Raw genomic sequence first — 18,337 nt, 5'->3', positions numbered from 1 at the left:
AAGGCTTCCTGGAGGAGGGGCCCTATCACCTAGCGGGCTTCCACAGACCCTTCCAGTCCTTCCTCCACTTCTAAGCCCTCTCTTGCCTTCCCTCAGGTGCAGGCAGCTGCCCGACAATACAGAGACCACAGCCTCAGTGGCTCCCTGTCTGTACACACTTCCGGCCAGGAGCTGCTTCTGCTGGAGGCCGACACCAGCCAGGACGCCCGGAGATACAGCTGGGGCTGGAACATGACAGTCCTCTTCCACCAGGCAGTCTTCAGCGCCCCCCGAGCTGTTCAGCTGCAGCTGTCCAACAAGGTGGCCCCAGCCAGGTGAGGGTCTCCGGGGGCCATGCCAGGCAGGGGAAGGGCCTCCGAGAGCAAAGGGCTGGTGTCCTGGGAGATGGGAAATCCTTGCGCAGAGAGGAACCCTCTTGCATCACTCAGGGACCAGGTCTAAATCCCCGCTCCTTAGGCCGTTCTTGATTTTAACCCATTGAGGGAAAGGAAGGAGGAGGCATTCAGTTTTCCACGTTAATCTTTTTTCTTTGCTTTCTTAGTAACAACTGCATTCATTGTCACTGACTTGAAAGATGGCAATAAAGCATGAAGCATAAAACACAAGTCTCTAGAGATAGTCACAGGGAGTGTGTGGGTGCAGCCTTTCACCTCGGACTGTGTCTTCGCATGCGGGTTTGTCCATTACAATATGGCCCTCAGGATCCTGGGTCTGGAGCCAGCCGCCCGGGTTCAGACCCCAGCTCAGCCTCTGGGACTTTGGGCCAGCCACCATGCCCTCCTGTGCCTGAGTTTCTCCTCCTGCTTCTTGGGGTTGTCCTCAGGTTAACAGAGCATTAACGTGCCTGCCCCACCAGTGCCTGGCCAGCAAGGATGTCCACTACCCAGCTGCCATTGACACTGGCCCTCGGAGTAGGACTCATTCTGGCATAGTTCGGTTCTCCGTTAAATGTCAGTGCCCTGTTTCCCCTGCTGTCCCAGCATTGGCAGCTTTTGTGAATTGGAGGAGACTCAAGGCTCTGGGGATGGTTCTAGATAACCCTGTCCGCAGAATTGCCACCTAGAGCTGTCCATCCGTGGATTCACCCATCTGTCTGAATGTCCATCATTGTTTCCCATCTGTTCAAGCTTTTTCAAAGCACATGAGGATGTGAGCGTGAAGGGAAGAGAAAAATGGAGGAAATAGGAAGGTGCTCAAAGTGGCTTTAGGAAACAACATGCATGTCATGAGGTCCCGGACGTTTTTAGAGCTCAGCTTAAAATTTGGCTCTGAGCATCCTAGTAGTCAAGGTGAAAAGGGAAACCAACAGGTGGTGTTATCTGCAAAGGCCATGGGGAAACACAGACACATGCCCGCTCACACCTGTGTGAGTATGCATCAAGGAAGGCGTGACTGATCTTGTTTCTGGTGGTGAACCTCAAGGGAGGCGTCTCCCATGGTGTCCTATGAAGAACATCTGGGTAGATGATTGGGACCGTGTCCTCTTCCCCAGTTCTCCAAGGAGTTGAATACCAGGCTTGTTGAAGCTGTTTATTTTCTCATTGCTCATCATCAGATGATGCACTGATAACTTACCAGCAACTTCAGCTCCGCATCTGTGGTTCTGTTTTATCCCCCATTTTATGGAAGGAGAAACTGGGGCTCACAGAGGTCAGGTCCTTGTCCAAGGCCACAGTTAGTGAGTAGTGAGCGGCCCTGGGATTCAAACCCAGGTTTGGCTGACCCCAAAGCCTATGATCTTAACCCCTATTACACTGTGTCCCTGGGGGTTGAGAACCCAGTAAAAGCAGTCCTATGATGGGTCTGGACAGTGGGGTTCAGGGACCCACCTTTTATAACCTGCTACAGGGGTGGGTACTATCCATTACCCCTGTCACATTCCTTCCTAGGGTTTGGCTGTTGTATAAGGTGCTGGTGGACCAGAGCACGGCTCAGCTGCTCTTCAAGGCCTCCGCAGAGCAGAGGGGAGGCCAGCTCCTGACCCTGCAGAGCCACGCCCAGCACACAGTGGCTGGTTGGACAGTTGTGCCCCGCCTCCTGACCGTCAAGGGCATGCTAAAGCACAAGGAGATGCTCAGAGAGGGTGAGCCTGGGGAACGCCACAGGGCAGGGTCAGGGAGGGTCTTGGGCAAGCACTTTCTGTAGAACCTCAGAGTAGACTAAACCCTGCATGTTTTCAAGTCCACTAATACGCTGTTTCAGCATCTCACACACTGATGTGGGAGAAACAAACACCCATTCTGGCAAAGATACCAAACAGGCTTCCTAATGCAGGACTTATCAGAGTCTTTAATGTACTAATGGATGTTGGAAAAACCCAGGAGGAAGAGTTATGGGCAGTGTTTCCCAAGCACATTTTTTTAGTACTTTTAATTCTGATGTAATTTCAGGCTTATAGAAAAGTGGCAAGCATAGTACAAAGAATCCTATAAGACCAGCCATATCAGTTACTGACGTCTTACCGCAATTGCTTTATCATTCTTTTTCCTTATTTCTTTCTCTCTCTCCCTAAACACATATATGTGTGTACATACCATATTTATTTCATTTTATTCCTGAACTGTGTTTTACACAGTTGTAAGGTGCAGACGTGATGGTTCTTCACCCCTAAATAGTGCAGTGTTTGTTTATTTTCTAAAATTATTTTTATTAACATATAATGTATTATTTGCCCCAGTGGTACAGGTCTGTGAGTCATCAGGCTTACACAATTCACTCACCATAGCACATACCCTCCCCAGTGTCCATCACCCAACCACCCCAGCCCTCCCCCTCATCCCCCAGCGATCCTCAGTTTATTTTGTGAGATTAAGAGTCTCTTATGGTTTGTCTCCCTCTCGATCCCATCTTGTTTCATTTTTTCCTTCTCTACCCCCAAACCCTCCATTCTGCCTCTCAACTTCCTCATGTCAGGGAGATAATATGATAATTGTCTTTCTCTGATGGACTTATTTCGCCCAGCATAATGCCCTCTAGTTCCATCCACGTTGTTGCCTATGGCAAGATTTCATTTCTTTTGACAGACAGTGTTTCTTTTTTTTTTTATAAAGTTATTTTGACAACTTTTTTTTTAAAGATTTTATTTATTTATTTGACAGAGAGAGAGATCACAAGTAGATGGAGAGGCAGGCAGAGAGAGAGAGAGGGAAGCAGGCTTCTCGCTGAGCAGAGAGCCTGATGCGGGACTCGATTCCAGGACCCTGAGATCATGACCTGAGCCGAAGGCAGCGGCTTAACCCACTGAGCCACCCAGGCGCCCGACAGTGTTTATTTCTTAAAAATAAAAATACTCTCTGGGTGCCAGAGTGACTCAGTCGGTAAAGCCTCTGCCTTCGGCTCAGGTCATGATCCCTGGATTCTGGGATCAAGCCCCGCATCAGGCTCCCTGCTCAACGGAGAGCCTGCTTCTCCTTCTCCCTCTGCCTGCTGCTCTGCCTACTTGTATGCTCTATCTCTCTGTCAAATTAAAAAAAAAAAAATCTTAAAAAAATAGATCTTTAAAAAATTATACAAAAAAAAAAATAAATATGCTCTCTGGGTGCATGGGTGGCTCAGTCAGATGAGTGCCCACCTCTTGATTTCAGCGCAGGTTTCCATCTCAGGGGTATGAGTTTGGGCCCCGCATTGACCTCTGCACTGGGTTTGGAGCCTACCTAAAACGGTGGCTCAGTGGGTTAAACCTCTGCCTTAGGCTCAGGTCATGATCTCAGGGTCCTGGGATTGAGCCCTGCATTGGGCTCTCTGCTCAGCGGGGAGCCTGCTTCTCCCTCTCTCTCTGCTACTCCTCTTGCTTGTGCTCTTTCTCTGTCTCTGTCAAATAAATAAATGAAATCGTTAAAAAATAAAGATAGTCTCCTACATTCCACAGTGCAGGTATCAAAATCAGAAAATTGAGAGTATTTCTTTCCCTTTTGTGATATTTACATTTTCAAAGGGTATACGCGACAGTCATTTTGTAGACCATCCCTTATTTGGGGGTTGGTCTTACGCTTCCTCATGACTACTTTCAAGGAGGTCAGAGTAGTAATGAGTCATCATATTTTCATATCCAGAGGTACCTGACATCAGTATGTCCCAGTACTGGTGACATTAGCTTTGATCACTTGATTAACATAGTGCCTGCCAGGTTTCTCCCCTGTTTTTATTTTTTCCTTCATATTCTGATCTCATAGAACAGGTTGAAGAATATTTCCTTCTCTTTCATTTTCCAAAAGAGTTTGTGTAAGGTTGGTGTTCATGCTCCTTAAAGGATCTGATAGACTCTACCCACAAAGTCACCCCAAGTGTTCTTTGTGGAAACGTTTTTTGGGACATGCAGGCATATAAAGCTATTGAGGTTTTCTATTTCATCATGTGTCAGTTCGTAAGTTATACTTTTCAAGGAATTTGTCTGTTTCAACTAAGTTGTTAATTTATTGGCATAAAGTTGTTCATTGTATCTATTATTATCCTTTCAATGTATGTGGGATCTATAGTGCTGTCTGTGCTCTCCTTCTTGATAGTTGTTACTTTGTGCTTCTCTCTGTTCCTTTGGGCTAATTAGGATCTCATCAGTTTCATTGATCTTGTCAACCAACATTTAGTTTTGTTTCTCTCTAGTTGTCTCTTTCCAGTATCTTTGTTTCCAGCCCTTATCTCTTATTTCCTTTCTTAATCTTAATTTGGATTTACTCTAGTTTATTAAGGTGGACCTTCAAGTGGTTGATTTTTAGATCTTTTTTCTTTCCCAATATAAGCATGTAAAACTGTATGTTTGGCTCCCACTATTCTGTGAGCTGCTTCTCACGAATTTTGATTTTGTCTTATTTCCATTATTATTTATTTTGAAATATTTGTGGATATCTCTTGTGACTTTTTCTTTGATCCATCAGTTATTTGGAAACATGTTGCTTAATTTCCAAATATTTGAAAAATCTCTGGGTAGCTTCTTGATATTTATTTCCATTGTGGCCAGAGGGTCAGGTTTTTAAAATTTGTTGTGATTTGTTTTATGAGCCAGTATATAATCTATCTTGTGAACATATCTTCTGCACTGACAAAGAATTTGTGTTCTGCTGTTGTTGGGTGCAATGTTCAATAAAGGTCAGTTAGGTCAACGTGCTTGGTTATGCAGTTCTGATATATATCCTTACTGATTTTCTTTTTGTCTTGTTATTGTATCAATTAATGAGAGAAGAGTGTTAACCTCTCCAACTGTGATTATGGATTTCGTCCATTGATTCTGTCCATTTCTGCTCCAAGTGTATTCACATGTTGGAAATAGGTATAGGACCATTTATGATTGTTATACTTTTTTGATGAATCAACCCATTTATTGTGAAATATGCCTAATGTACCTGCTCTTGCTTTTTTTTTTTTAAGATTTTATTTATTTGACAGAGAGAGAGAAATCACAAATAGGCAGAGAGGCAGGCAGAGAGAGAGGGAAGGAAGCAGGCTCCCTGTGGAGCAGAGAGCCCGACGTGGGGCTCGATCCAGGACCCTGGGATCATGACATGAGCCGAAGGCAGAGGCTTTAACCCACTGAGCCACCCGGGCACCCCTGCTCTTGCTTTTTTATTGGCATTTACATTGTATATGTTTTTTCTTTAAACATATGTTTTTTCTTTAAACATAGCTGTTTCCTTATAGTTAAGGTAAATTTCTTGTAGACCACATATAGTTGGATTTTGCTTTTATGTCTAGTGTGACAGTCTCTGCCTTTTAATTATACTAGTTAGTTGATTGATGTTTAATTATAGATATAATTGGATTCATGTCTATTTTACTCTTTTTTTTCTGTTTTCCCATATATATATTTTTTCAAATGCAAAATAGTAGGTAGAAAGTAAGATCTGGGTGCTAGCTATGTTTATTACTACTGGACTGTTAGTCCTGGGCCTTCTCAATGGATTGATCTAGAAGATAGAAGTATATACACATTCTCTCTCTCACACATACACATTTCTATATCTGTCTACAGATAGATAAGTTTAAAACCATTAGTTCACACTGATGTCCTCAATTTCAATCTCTCCTCAAGTCATTCTCATTGTTTTCCATTTTTGTATTTTCATTTCCTTCTCCAACAAAAAGAAACCTGATTCCAATCATCCACAATGTACTTACTTGTTCAACCCAAGGATACATAGGAAGTAGTTTCAGAGTTCCTAACCTATACCTCTGTGAAAGTCAGCTTTATTAACTAGAATTCAACATTTGATTAGAGTTCTTTCCATCTTTGGCCTGAACATAATGTGGTTGAGATCCACCTGGGCAGTTGCTGAAGGCATAAATCCAAACACTGTGTTCACAAGTTCATTAGGGTTAATCCCCCCACCTCATGTGATTCTGTTAATCATTTGAAAGGCAGTCAGGTTCACTGGTTTCTGTTTGTATTCCATTTTTAGGTTTTCCCTTACGCTTACTGATTTTCTGCATTTGTTTTCTGATTATGTGAAACATTAACAGTGTTCCCGAAGCCAGGATTACACAAAAACGGACCCTTTGCTCAAGCATCCTTGACCCTAGCAACCTAGCTGGACATCTGTCCAGGGCCCAGTGTTTCAGAACCTGAAGACTCTGCTTTTGCCCAAGAGGTGAATGCCCTTCTCTGGGTCGGTAGCAACATTAACATGAACCCTCCAGTTCCCAGTTTGGCGAAAATGTGCCAAAACCAGATTTCATCATAAAATAACAAAGGTTTGAAAAAATTTAAACGCAATCGAGTGAAAAGTCACCGAGAACTCTTCTTGTCCAGTTTACTTTGAGTTACACTGATGGTCTCTCTTTCATCCTTCGACACTGAACACCTACTATTTCATTTTTGAAGGCAATTACTGAGGTATAATTTCTCGGAGTGTAATTTCCATACAGGAAAAAGCCCTTTACAGTTTGATAACCTCTTAGAGTTGTGTAGCTACCAACACGGTCTTGATACGGAACAGTCCCATCTCCCCTCAAAATCCCTTCCTGCCACCCATTGTAGTCAGTCTTTCTTCCACCCCCATCCCTGGCAACCACTGAGATGCTGTCCATCCCCATAGTTTTGGTCTTTCTATAATGTGACATCTGTGGGAACATAGAGTATATAAACTTGGGAGTACAGTATCTTTTGCCCAATAATGTGGTTGCGATGCATCTAAGCTGCGGCCCGTATCTATAGTGTATCCTTTTCATTGCTGAGTAGTACTGTGGTTTGGTTATCTCAGTGGAAGGATGTTTGGGTTGTTTCCAGTATTTTCCAGTTACAAATGAAGTTGTCGTAATGATCGGCCTACAGGTTTTTGTGGGACTGTACGGTTTCTTTGCTCTTGAGCAAATACCTAGAAGCAGGATTGTAGGATTGTACAGCAAATATACATTGAAATCTATAGGAAACTACCAGAATGTTTCCAGAGTGGCTGTCCCATGTCACATTCTCACCAGCCTGGTGAGAATCCTCGTTGCATCCCTTGCTGGCCATTGGTGTTGTCAATTTTTAGTGTTGGGGTTTTCACTTGTGATTTATAATTGAATCTCCTTTTCGTTTAAATTTGTGTTTTCCTTGGGACTAATTATGTCGAGCATCTTTTCAGAGGCTTATGGGCTACCTCTAAGTTTTCATGAGTCAAGTGCCCATTTAAAAAATTGAGTCGTTTTCTTGAATTCCCAAACTGAATTTGGGAATTACTTACACAAGTCCTGCGTAAGATGTGTGTTTTGAAAATATCTTCTCCCAAGCTGTGGCTTTATAGTCTTTCACGGGGGTCTTTTGAACAGCAGAAGCTTTAAATTTTGATCAAGTCCAACTGATTTTTTTTTTTAAATGAATAATGCTTGGGCTGTCATATAAGACATCTCTATTTACTAAACCTGAGGCTCCATCTGAGAAGTTTTATGGTTTTAGGTTTCTAAATTTGGGCTCGTGGTTGATTTTGAATTAATTCGGGTGTATGATCAGGTCAAGGTCAAGGTGATTTTTTTGCTTGTGGATTTTCAGTCTTTCAGCACATTCATTACAACGACCATCTTCTCTCTGCAGAATTATCTTTGTACCTTCATCAGATACCAGTCAGCCGTGTGTGTGGGTCTGTTCCTGGACTCTATGCTGTCCCATCAACCACATTTCGCTTTCACTTCTTAACAGTCTAGTGAAATCTTAGTCTGGTTACCCATGATTAACTGGTTACTAATACCTTCTAGGATATGGTGACGTAGGGCCCTACGATGTAAGGAATTTGGAAAAAGATCACAAGATTCTGTGAGAGACTCTATCTGTGCAGAAAGTGGTGTGTACTCTGTGATTGAGACTTGCGTGCCTTCTGTGTCTGTCTGAAAGCACAGAACAAGGGGGGTTAAAGCACCCAGGGGTGCAGAAGGGCCTCCTTCCTGGAGGTCATAACCCATGAGTCCAACCTTAAGTGATAGGAGGGGGAGGTATAAGGGCACTTGGACCACACCGAGGCTTCGAGAGAACCTGGTAGGGGCAGGAGAGGCAAACGGTTCTGATAACAGCCAGAAGTTCCCTATTGCATGAGTTATATATGGACATGGACTTGCCCAAAAGTGTGGAATCTTCTTCTCTGGGTGGATGAGACCTCTTCTGTCCCTGGAGTTCCGGGTTGAATCCCTCAAGTCTTCCTGGGTCTCAGTTTTGTTGTCTGTATAATGGGCCCTTCTATCAATATGGCTGTGAGTCTCTTGAGTGGGAGTGGAGCGCTGGTACTAACTGGCATCCCCTGGCAGGCTTGCTGCTTTTCCCACTGCCCTCTGCAAAGTCTTTTTCTTTGTGAATTAGCTTGCTCGGTCCTCAGAGCATCCTGGGAGGGAGCTGGTGTAATTTGGTCCATTTCCCAGATGGGCTCCTCCCCCAGGACAAGAGTCAGAAGTACATCACAGATCTAGGAGCTTCCTACCCCAGGATCATTTTCCCTCCTGCCCAGAGCAGCCCAGTCTCCTGTACAAATTCTCTGTCTCTGTACAAATTCTCTGCCGTCCTCTGCAGGTACCGTCAGGGTCACTGCTGACTCAGCCGTGCTGGGCTTCCTCCTGCGGGACAAGCATGAGACGGCAGGGAACAGCACCAGCATACACACCGTGACTGGCATCCTCACCCAGAACAACAGCCAGGTCTTGCCAAGAGAGCTCTGGCTGAGAGGGCGTCTGCAGGCCCAGACAGGGAGCCTTGGGGGCCAGGCCCGCCTCCGAGCCGATGAGGCCAGCCTGGCTCTGGGTGGGGTCTGCGCCTGGGGCCCCGGGCACGGCCAGCTCTCGGGTAGCCTGAATCACAACATCAGCACCTTGAGTGAGGCAGGTAGGAGGGGTGGATGGGGCCACATGTCTTCTTCCCCAAGGGCTCCCAGTGCCTGAAGCCAAGGGGTAGGGGAGAGAAAGGAGCCCCCAGCCCCCAAACCCACCTTCCAGCTCTGGTGCCTTCCCCAGCCAGCATCTCCCAGGGCTTCTGTCTTCCTCATCTTCCTCGGGGTGTTGGTGATTCATTCAGAACACACAAGGCAGGGACAGCAGAATTTGCTGAGTATTGACACGCTTCCCAGCCTGGTGGCAGAGAGCCCCCCTGCTGCCAGCCCCTCCCCCACGACCCCCCACCATACCTGGCCCTGGCTTCTCAGTCTTAGAAGCTGGTCTCTCCGGGCTCTAGGATATGCTCCTGCACCACAGTTAGGAGATAGGACACCCCCAGCTCTAGCTCCTTAGGGACTTAAGGAAGGCCTTGGGGGGTGGCCCAAGGGTGCAGCAGCTAAGGGAGAGTGGGTCAGACCCCCCCCTTTCCCCTCCTACTCCCTGAAAGCTAGTTCATGTCTCGGGGGGTTAGAAATGGAAAGGGGACACCCGACGTCTCACTTGCTGAGCGTGGCATCTCTTCTGAGGATCAGACATGGTTCAATACTGATGCTTTATATGCTTCCATCAGATATATTAGGGGAAGTGGGACCTGGGAGGCCAGAGTTTGCCCCAAGGCCTGCGGACCCTGTCCTGCAGAGTGTAGACTGGGCGCAGCCATCTCTGTGGTTCCTTTTGCCCCCAGGACTCCCTTCGGAGGCAGAGATGCTCCTGTCACACACCCATGGGGCTTCCGACCTGTCGGCGAGCCTGGCACTGCGGAATGCATGGGGTCAGCTGGACGCTGCCCTCAGCCTGGATGGCCCGGCCCCTGGAGCCCCGGGCAGCCGGCTCCACGCCAGCCTGGCCCACACGGTGCCTGGCCTCGGGCGCTGGGGCCTCCCCTTCTCCGTGGACGGCCAAGGCCACTTCCAGGTGGGTTGGGGGCTGGGGGCTGGGTGCTGGCTGGGGTTGGGGAGGTAGCGGGTCCCAGGGACACCCACAGCTTTGCTTCTGCCCAGATCATGGGACACGGCGTGGTGGCTGGGCTGATGGCAAGCGTGGACGGCGAGCAGCTCCGTGTGGTCCTAGAGACGAGGCGACAGAGCGGCCACCACGGGCTAGTCCTGGGGCTGCACCACGGCCTCTCAGCGCTGCTGGGCACCGTGCCCGCTCGGCTCTGGGTGAGTGACCCGCCCCCAGTGGGTGCACCAGAGGTGCCTCCTGTCTCTCCAACTTTGGGGGTCACCTTACCCACCTGCTCCTGCCAACACCCAGGACCCTCCCCCGGTCCTGCCCAACCCTGTCCATCCCCTCCCACCCAGCCTGGCTCCTCCCACCCATCCTGGCTCCTCCCACTCGGCCTGGCCCCTCCCGACCCCTCATCATCCCTCGCAACTTCCCATTCTCCCTTCCATCCTCCATCCCTTCCATCCATGCCACCGTGCCTGTATCTCTTTCTTTCTTTCTTCTGTCCACTCGTCCTCTTGCCCACCTGTCCTGCCACTCCTACCCCCCAGCCTCATCTAGCAAAGTTAAAACTGCCCATACCCTGGCGGGCGGCTAGTCCTCTGGATACTTCTGCTGGAGGAAACTCCATCACTGCCGAGGGAACCGCATGCACAGCTGACTTTGGCATTATTGTCCAGAACGAAAAGCCGGAAGCCGCCTGCGTGCCGGCGCGGGGGTGGTGGGTCGGTCCGCGGTGTGTGGGAGGCGGGGCGAGCGGATTCGGGCGCGCGGGGTGCATGCGGCTCCCTGCAGCCCCGCTACCTCCTGGCTTACCTTCTGCGTGACTTTGGGCAAGCCGCTTGCTCTCTCTGGGCCTCAGTGTCCTGATCCGAAAAACGCGACTGCTGATGGTTCCCAGAACCAGTTAGAGCCTGGCACACACAGGCGCGTGAGCACATGAGCTCTGGTTCCTTCAGTTTAATGAGGGTGCTGTGGGGTAGCACTGGGGTTTCTGGACTTCTCCTTGGGGGCTGTTCCCAGGGAGGCTTCCACAAAGGGAGACGGGGTGGAGCTGGAGGTCTGTGCTCCGTCTGGGCTCTAGGTTGGGGGCAGAGGCCTCCCGCCCCATATTCCCGGTGGTGGCGGTCAACGTGGCCTCCTAACCCCCTTGCTCCCCACAGGTCAACTGCAGCGGAGACGCCTCTCCCACCCAGCTCTCAGGGCTTTGCAAGGGGGACTTCGCGGGGCAGCCTCTCGAGGTACATGGGTCCCTGTCATAGGTGGGCAGTGGGTCCTCTCTGTCACAGGCAGATCATGGCAAGGTGAGCTCCCTGAGCTCTGGCAGGTCCTGTGGCTCCTGGACCTGGGGTAAACTAGACACTGGGGCAACCACAGGGCTTCCTGCGGAACTTGTCAGTGCTGCTCTGCCCACCTGAGTGGGCAGCTGGTTGCAGGCCTGGCCTGGCAGAGTCTGTGGCTTGATGGCAGTGGAGGGGGACGTAGCCCAGAGGACTGTGGGGGGGTGGTGGAGGACAGAGGTGTTCTGCCCCTGCGGCTCGCCGTCCTGGCCTGGCTGTGTGCTGGCATCCCCCGCAGGAGCTGGGTCTCTTTCCCAAGGTCACACTGGGGCCTAAATGGTGGGAGAGTTAACTAAGAGAATAGGGGGTCAGGACTGAAAGGGTTTTTAACAGGCTGGACAGAGGGGCTGCCTTCCCCGCATGAAGCTGAAAGCCAGGGCACATGGAATGGGGAGCTGTGCGCCTGGCGCCCAGTCGGGGGCTGGGGGGGGGGCTTGGTTGCTAGAAAAAGTAACTGGGGAAGGGGGTTGGGATGGGAGCGGTGAGTGGATAGCCCTTCCTTCAGGTAGCTGTGCTCTGGAATTCCAGGAAAGGGCTAGAAATCAAGGCATTCCTTAGTTCTAGAGCAGGAGGGAGAGGCAGGAGAGCCTGTGGTCTGGGCCCCCCAGCCATGCACCCCCCGTGTGGCCTCCGTTTAGCTGCGGTGGGACCAATAGTGTGCGTTCACTCCCGCATTGGTGCTGCTGTCCCGCCCCAGGGGAAGGGGCTGTGAGCAGCTCCGGGTTCTCTGACGGGGCTGCAGGCTGGGCCCCCAGGTCCTGAGAATACATTACCCCCCCACCCCGAGAAGCGGTGACTTCCTCTGGGGGCATTAAGAAAGGACATGTCCCCGACAAGCCACGTGAGCGACGTTGAGTGACTTGAGACTCTGTCACAGAAATGGGACCAGGACGCTCAGGGTGGGGCGACCCAGAGACGGGCCTACGGGGAGGGGACATCAGGGACCCGAAATGCTCTGAGGGGCCGAACTTCTTCATGACTCCCTGAGTGGCCGTTTCCAGCTCTTCAGGGAGAAGTACTTGTCAGGACTAGAGCTGGTTCCCTGGGTATGTGGGTGTCCCAGGGGTCGGGGGTTCCCTTGACCACCAGGGCCAGGCAGAGGCACACCACCGCTTCGTGGGGTGTTCTGGGGACCCCTGCTCGGCCTCACCATGCCTTTCTTGGGGGCAGAATCTGGCCGTGTTGTCCTTGAATGGCTCCCTCCTGGTCCGCGCCTACACGGCTAGGCTGGAGGCTCAGATGACTTCCGGGGACACATTCGCCCGGACCCACGTCCACACAGCCTGTGGACACCGCCGTACCCACCTGGACGCCAGCCTCCAGCACACATGGCCTCCCCTTCAGGCTCTGGGGGTTGCCCCCGACAACCACATCCAGGCGTCTCTAGGAGGACACGATCCCCCCAGGGCCAGGCTGGAGGTGGCCCTTGGCCAGTGTGCCCTGACCGCGCGTGGGGATGTCGGTCCTGAGGCCAACATCACTAACACCAATTGGACCCTGTCCCTGGTGAACCGCTGTCCTCTGCTGGAGGTAAGCCCCCTCCCCACCCAACACCCAGCAGTGCAGAGGCCTGGCCAGACCCCTGCCCCCCTCTATATTATTAACTTCCTACTGTATACACAGCTCTGCTCTCAGCATGAAAAACTTCTGTTGTCTTGCCATTATCCCCTGATTCGGGGGGAGGCATCGAGTACAAAACTTTGAGCCAAAAATGGAACCCCGATGTGAATATTCTTCCTTTTCACAAAGGGGCCCCCCTGGTTGGCTTCCATTCTGGTGCTCATCCTGCCTCTAGGATTCAGGGTCTGGGAGGACTCATGAGAATATTGAGAAGTACGTGCTGACTTTTGTGAGCACTGTGTGCTGAGTACTCTCTGAAGCCTCTCAGATGTGCTCCTCAAATCCTCACCCCCGCTAGGAAGGGGCTGCTTGTGTCCCTAGTCCTGGGGTCTGGGGCCCAGAGAAGCTGGGAGACCGGAGTGGAATTAACCGCATCACTCCCCTCTCGTTTCCATCTTGGGTCCGTGCCTCCGTGAGGGGCATGTCATCAGCGCCAGTGGGACAAGTTACTTAGGCTCTCCGCCCTCCAGCCAACCATCATTGATGTCAGTGCTGAATTTCCAGCAGCCGGTGTTTTCTGGGTGCCTGCCTCTGGCCAGCAAGTCATAAGCATTAACTCATTGACATTTCCCAGGGACTCGGGGCGCTATGATCAACCCCCATTTTCCAGATGGGTAAACTGAGGTTCAGGTTCAGCAAGATAGAGTCAGTGGTGGACCCAGAACTGGAGCCTACCTCTGTCCATGGGGTACCCAGGGTATTGGCTACTTTGCAGAGGGAGGTGCTGGTATAGTTGAGCCCGCAGGGCGACACCGCCGTTTTCCCAGCCAGGCTCATACCCAGCTCCCCGACATTGGCTTCCAAAGCTGCCCTTAACTCCAGCCACTTCTCCATATTCCAGGCAACGGGCATCCCGCAGGCCCTGCACGCTGAGGGCAGCCTGAGCTGGGGCCCCTGTGAGGTCAGTCTGGCCACGGGCCTCCACAGTGACCGAGGAGATGCCCTCCTGCAGCTGGCCCGCACCTGTGGGCCCCAGACCTCTGTTGTCGGGCACCTGGTCCACTCCCTGCCCCTGCTGGGCCGCCTGGGCCTGCCCCCCAGCATCGCCATCAGCCTGGCTGTCCAGCCCCGCCCTGCTGCCCGCAGCTCCCTGGCCCTCCAGCTGGGGCCGTGCCGGCTACAGGGCATGCTGGAGCAGCGTGGGAACCAGAGCGTGTGGACACTGGCCACCGAGCCTGGCTGCCCGCTGCTGGAGGTGTGTATGACGGGCCAATAAGGCAGCTGGGGGTGGGGGGAGGTCTCCAGAGCCCCTGCCAGTGTGCGGCCAGAGCCTGGCCGGCTCCCTCCTCCGCGCTTCTCAAGACCCCTGCCACTCTTCCCCAAATTCTCTCTCCAGCACTCGGTTCCTCTCTAGTCTTATATTCCCATTTGGCAGATGGGAAAATTGAGGCCGAGAGAGATAAGGGTCACTCAGAGCCGTGCCGTGGAAGGACCACACAGTTGCAATTTATGCATTTGTCATTTCAGTGACCTTCTGAGTGCAGGAAGGCAATGAGGGGCTCTCTCCTCTGCTGACAGTGGGGACAGGCATGTCTCGGTTATGAAACCACAGCCTGGGCTTTATCTGGGCCACGAGATGGTCTGAGAATTCTCCTGTGATATTTGGGGGAGGAGAACCTGAGTCTCAGGAAAGGGGGACACTGAGTCAGACAGTACAGACTATCATCCTGCCTGTCACCTTGTCTCTCCCCTCCCAGTGGAGCCTCCTGGGGGTAGGGACAGGGTCTGGTCCCCTCGGCATCCCCGGGCACTCACAGATGCCGTCACTATTAAATCAGCACACCCCTGAGCCACCCACGAGAGCGTAAAGCATCATGGGAGACCCACCCACTCACGCTCTAGGATGATGGATAAGTTCTTCCTTTGCTACCCGGGACAGTAGCCACTAGCCTCAAGTAGCTACCGAGCACGACACTCACTAGTGCAACCGACACTCACTAGTGCAACCGAGAAGCTGAATTCCTCCTTTTGCTTCATTTTAATTTCAATGGAAACAGCCCCACGTGGTTAGTAACTATCCTACCTGATGGCCTAGATTAAAGGCACAGACTGTAGAAGACCAATTGGGTACAGACCTGAGCTCTGCTGGTAAACCCTGGTATTGTGGACATTCATTCGTTTTGCCTCTTTGAGCCTCAGTCTCCCCGTCTGTCACATGGGGACAGCGACTGCCCAGCTCCGGGCTGGGGACAGGCTGAAGAAAGGTGATTCCTGCAGAGCACTTAGCATGAGGCTGTGTGGGTACTGACTTTCTACACTGGTTACTTGTGTGTTGGGACTGCTGCTCTTTTGTGGGGTGAGGGAAGCACAGATTGGGGGGCTGGGGGGCTGGAGGGATGAGATGATGGCAGATGGAGAATCAGATTCGCTCCTGACCTGGGACCTCTCTCTGACCCCCTTCTGGTCTGCCAGGGCCTGGGCCTCCCAGCAGGGACGCAGCTAAATGGCTCCCTGCAAGCCACAGGTGGAGAAGCAGCGGTGTCCGGGGCCCTCGCCTCGCCCGGCCAGACTGCGTCCCTGACCTTGGCGGCGGCCGTGCACCCATCGGAAGCCACACTCCGAGTGAAACTGAGTCACATGCTGCCCATGCTGCGGGCCATCCCCCCGGAGGCCTTGCTGAATGTCCAGCTTGGGTGGGCGGCCGGGCACCGGCTGGGTCTGGAGCTGCAGGCGGGGGCCTGTGAGCTGCAGGGCGGTGGCGAGCTGCGCCTAGACCACGGGCTGCACTGGTGGGTGCTGGCTGAGAGCTCCTGCGAGGCCCTGCAGGTAAGGGGCGCTGAGGCATGGGGGGTGGGTAGGCCCCACAGTCTCCAGTGGGCAGGGCGGGGCTTTCTTTTCAACCACTGGAGAAACGAGAGAGATTAAACCCCAGAGGAAGGGACTCGTCAAATACTTATTGAGCCCACTCTGTGCCCTGGAAATACAGCAGAGGTAAATGCCTGCTTGGGGGAGACAGGCAACCCCAGGCATCCATCAGCGAAGTGCAGGCCGTATCAGCTAGTGGTAAGGACTACGGCGAGGCAGAAAGTGGGAACGGGGGAGTGAATAACAGGACACACACTGCAATTTTTAAAAGTTAGTCAAGATTGGCCCCAAAGACAAGACGTCATTTGAGCAGAGACTTGAAGGAGAAGAAGGAACGTGGCTATCTGGGGAGAGAGCCTTCTAGGCAGGGCCAGTGCAAAGGTCCTGAGGCAGAGCCAGAAAGGCAAAGCATTTGCTAGAACCAGGGTCACCAAAACCTTTCTCTAAAAGGCCAGAGAGTAAATATCTTCAGCTTTTGCAGGTTGTGTAGCCTCTGTGGTAACTACTCAGCCCTGTGGTTACAGCACAAAACACCGTATAAACAATAAACACACAAATGGGCGTGACCATGTGCCGAGAAAGCTTTATTTATAACAGCAGGTAATGGGCTGGGTGTGGCCCATCCACCTTCCTTTGCTGACTCCTGCTATATGAAAAGCACAGGAGGTGGGAGAGCACTCAGATTCAGGATCCTTTGTAGAGGCTGAGACTGAGGACTGGCTGGAGGTTTGGGAGTGGGGATGCGAGAGAGGGGGCAGGGGAGCAGGGCGTCTCCTCTGCTTGTGTCCCGTGTGTTGAGAGGGCTGGGGTTGCTGGTGACTGTGATGGACAGCACAGTGGGAAGAGGAGGGCTGGGGAGGTGTCCCCGACCCAGTCCCATCTTGGACGTGTTAAACTTGCCAGGGCTGTTGGATGCCCACGTGAAGCTGTGGGGGGCAGCTCTTGGAGTCAGGAACTTGGCTGTGGTCTCTGAAAGCCGGGGGACTGGCTGAGATGTCCATGGGGTGGGTGTGGACTGGGGCGGGGCATCAGGGAGCAGCTCTGGGTACCAGCTACCAAGGACAAGCAAGGGAGGGCGAGAAACCCAAGGGAGGAGGGGCCTGGAGGCCTGGGAGGAAGGCCTTTCAAGGAGGGAGTGGGGAGAAGGGTTGGAGGCCGTGTCAGGCAGGTGCGGGTCTCAGCAAAGCCCATGCCCGCAAGGCCACCTGGGAGGCCAGGAAGCATTAGACTGAGACGTGGCTCTGCCCCCTTGTCTTTGGGTGGCCTTGAGCAAGTCATCCTTTCTGGGTCTCAGTTTTATCACAAAATGAGTTGTAAAGACCCCTCTGCTATCAGGAGTAGTTAAAACAGCAGATACCCGCGGCCCAGCACGGCCCAGGGCACGGTGGGGGCTGGAGAATGGACGTGTCTTTCCCTGCCCCGTGCTAAGGCACGGAAGCCTTGGAGGGCTCTTGTGTGTGCTGGGAGCTCTCTGGGAGAGCTGGGTCTGCCCCGGGAGGGGAGGGGGAGAGGAGGAGGGCTCTCTAGCTTCTCTGGTTGTAGGATTGTTGGGCAGGTTGGTCCACAAGACCGGGGTCTCCTGATGCCAAAATCAGATCCCTGGGGATTCGGGAAGGGCGGGGAGGCAGGAGGGGGGAACTCATTACACAGTGGAGAGAGCTACAGCCAGGGGCCCTCGGGGACTCTGAGACCGTGATCAAAGCCACAAACCCTGTCCTAGAAAGATGTTCACATCCCACTGGGTGGACAGTTCGAGAGGGAGGTCTTAGGATCCCTGATCGAGAGCCTTGCTTTTGTGTCTCAAAACCTCTCCAGGACCTGGGGTTCCCTGGCCGAGTCAACAGCTCCGGGGCTGTCGCCGTGAACTCTGTGGCTGTGGACGCCCGGGTCCTAGTCGCCGTGAACCACAGCTCGCTGCGAGGACTGCTCACCCTCAAGGCTACCGTGGTCAGATCACAGGGGTCGGGGTGCCTGGGGACACCAGGGAAGGGGTGCTGAGGCCCGAGGAGAAGCACCGGGTGCTCTCCTAGCTTCGAGATGGGAGCCTCGGGACCCGTACGTGGAGGCATGAGGCTTCCAACATGAAGCCCCACGGCCCCCCCACTTTTCTCTTGCTCGTTTGCTTTAAAAAAAAAAAAAAGGTTTTATGGAAATGTAGCAAACATGACAGGGAGAGGGCAGAGATGAAAAGTACTCAGCTTGGTGGCATTTTTACAAAGCAAATACCACCTACCTCAAAGCGCAGAATGTGACCAGAACCCCAGAAGCCTCACTCGGGCCCCCTTCTTCTCACCGGGCACACC

General features: G+C 52.2%; 1 protein-coding gene across 1 annotated transcript in view; it reads left to right on the top strand.

Annotated features, from left to right (window-relative positions):
• Positions 1–18,337, top strand: part of LOC125091020 (uncharacterized) — a 134,602-nt gene that overhangs the window by 74,549 nt on the left and 41,716 nt on the right. Inside the window, exons 36-45 of the mRNA XM_047714389.1 lie at positions 97–314; positions 1,890–2,083; positions 8,966–9,274; positions 10,007–10,236; positions 10,323–10,484; positions 11,433–11,510; positions 12,780–13,139; positions 14,071–14,424; positions 15,642–15,995; positions 17,850–17,981. Of these exons, the coding sequence (XP_047570345.1) occupies positions 97–314; positions 1,890–2,083; positions 8,966–9,274; positions 10,007–10,236; positions 10,323–10,484; positions 11,433–11,510; positions 12,780–13,139; positions 14,071–14,424; positions 15,642–15,995; positions 17,850–17,981 (2,391 nt within the window). The remainder of the gene's footprint in view (positions 1–96; positions 315–1,889; positions 2,084–8,965; positions 9,275–10,006; positions 10,237–10,322; positions 10,485–11,432; positions 11,511–12,779; positions 13,140–14,070; positions 14,425–15,641; positions 15,996–17,849; positions 17,982–18,337) is intronic.

This window comes from Lutra lutra, chromosome 18 (assembly GCF_902655055.1).
Source record: "Lutra lutra chromosome 18, mLutLut1.2, whole genome shotgun sequence".
In the NCBI taxonomy this organism is placed as follows: domain Eukaryota; kingdom Metazoa; phylum Chordata; class Mammalia; order Carnivora; family Mustelidae; genus Lutra; species Lutra lutra.
Note: the sequence above shows the minus strand (reverse complement) of the source record. Positions and strands in the feature narration are given on the sequence as shown.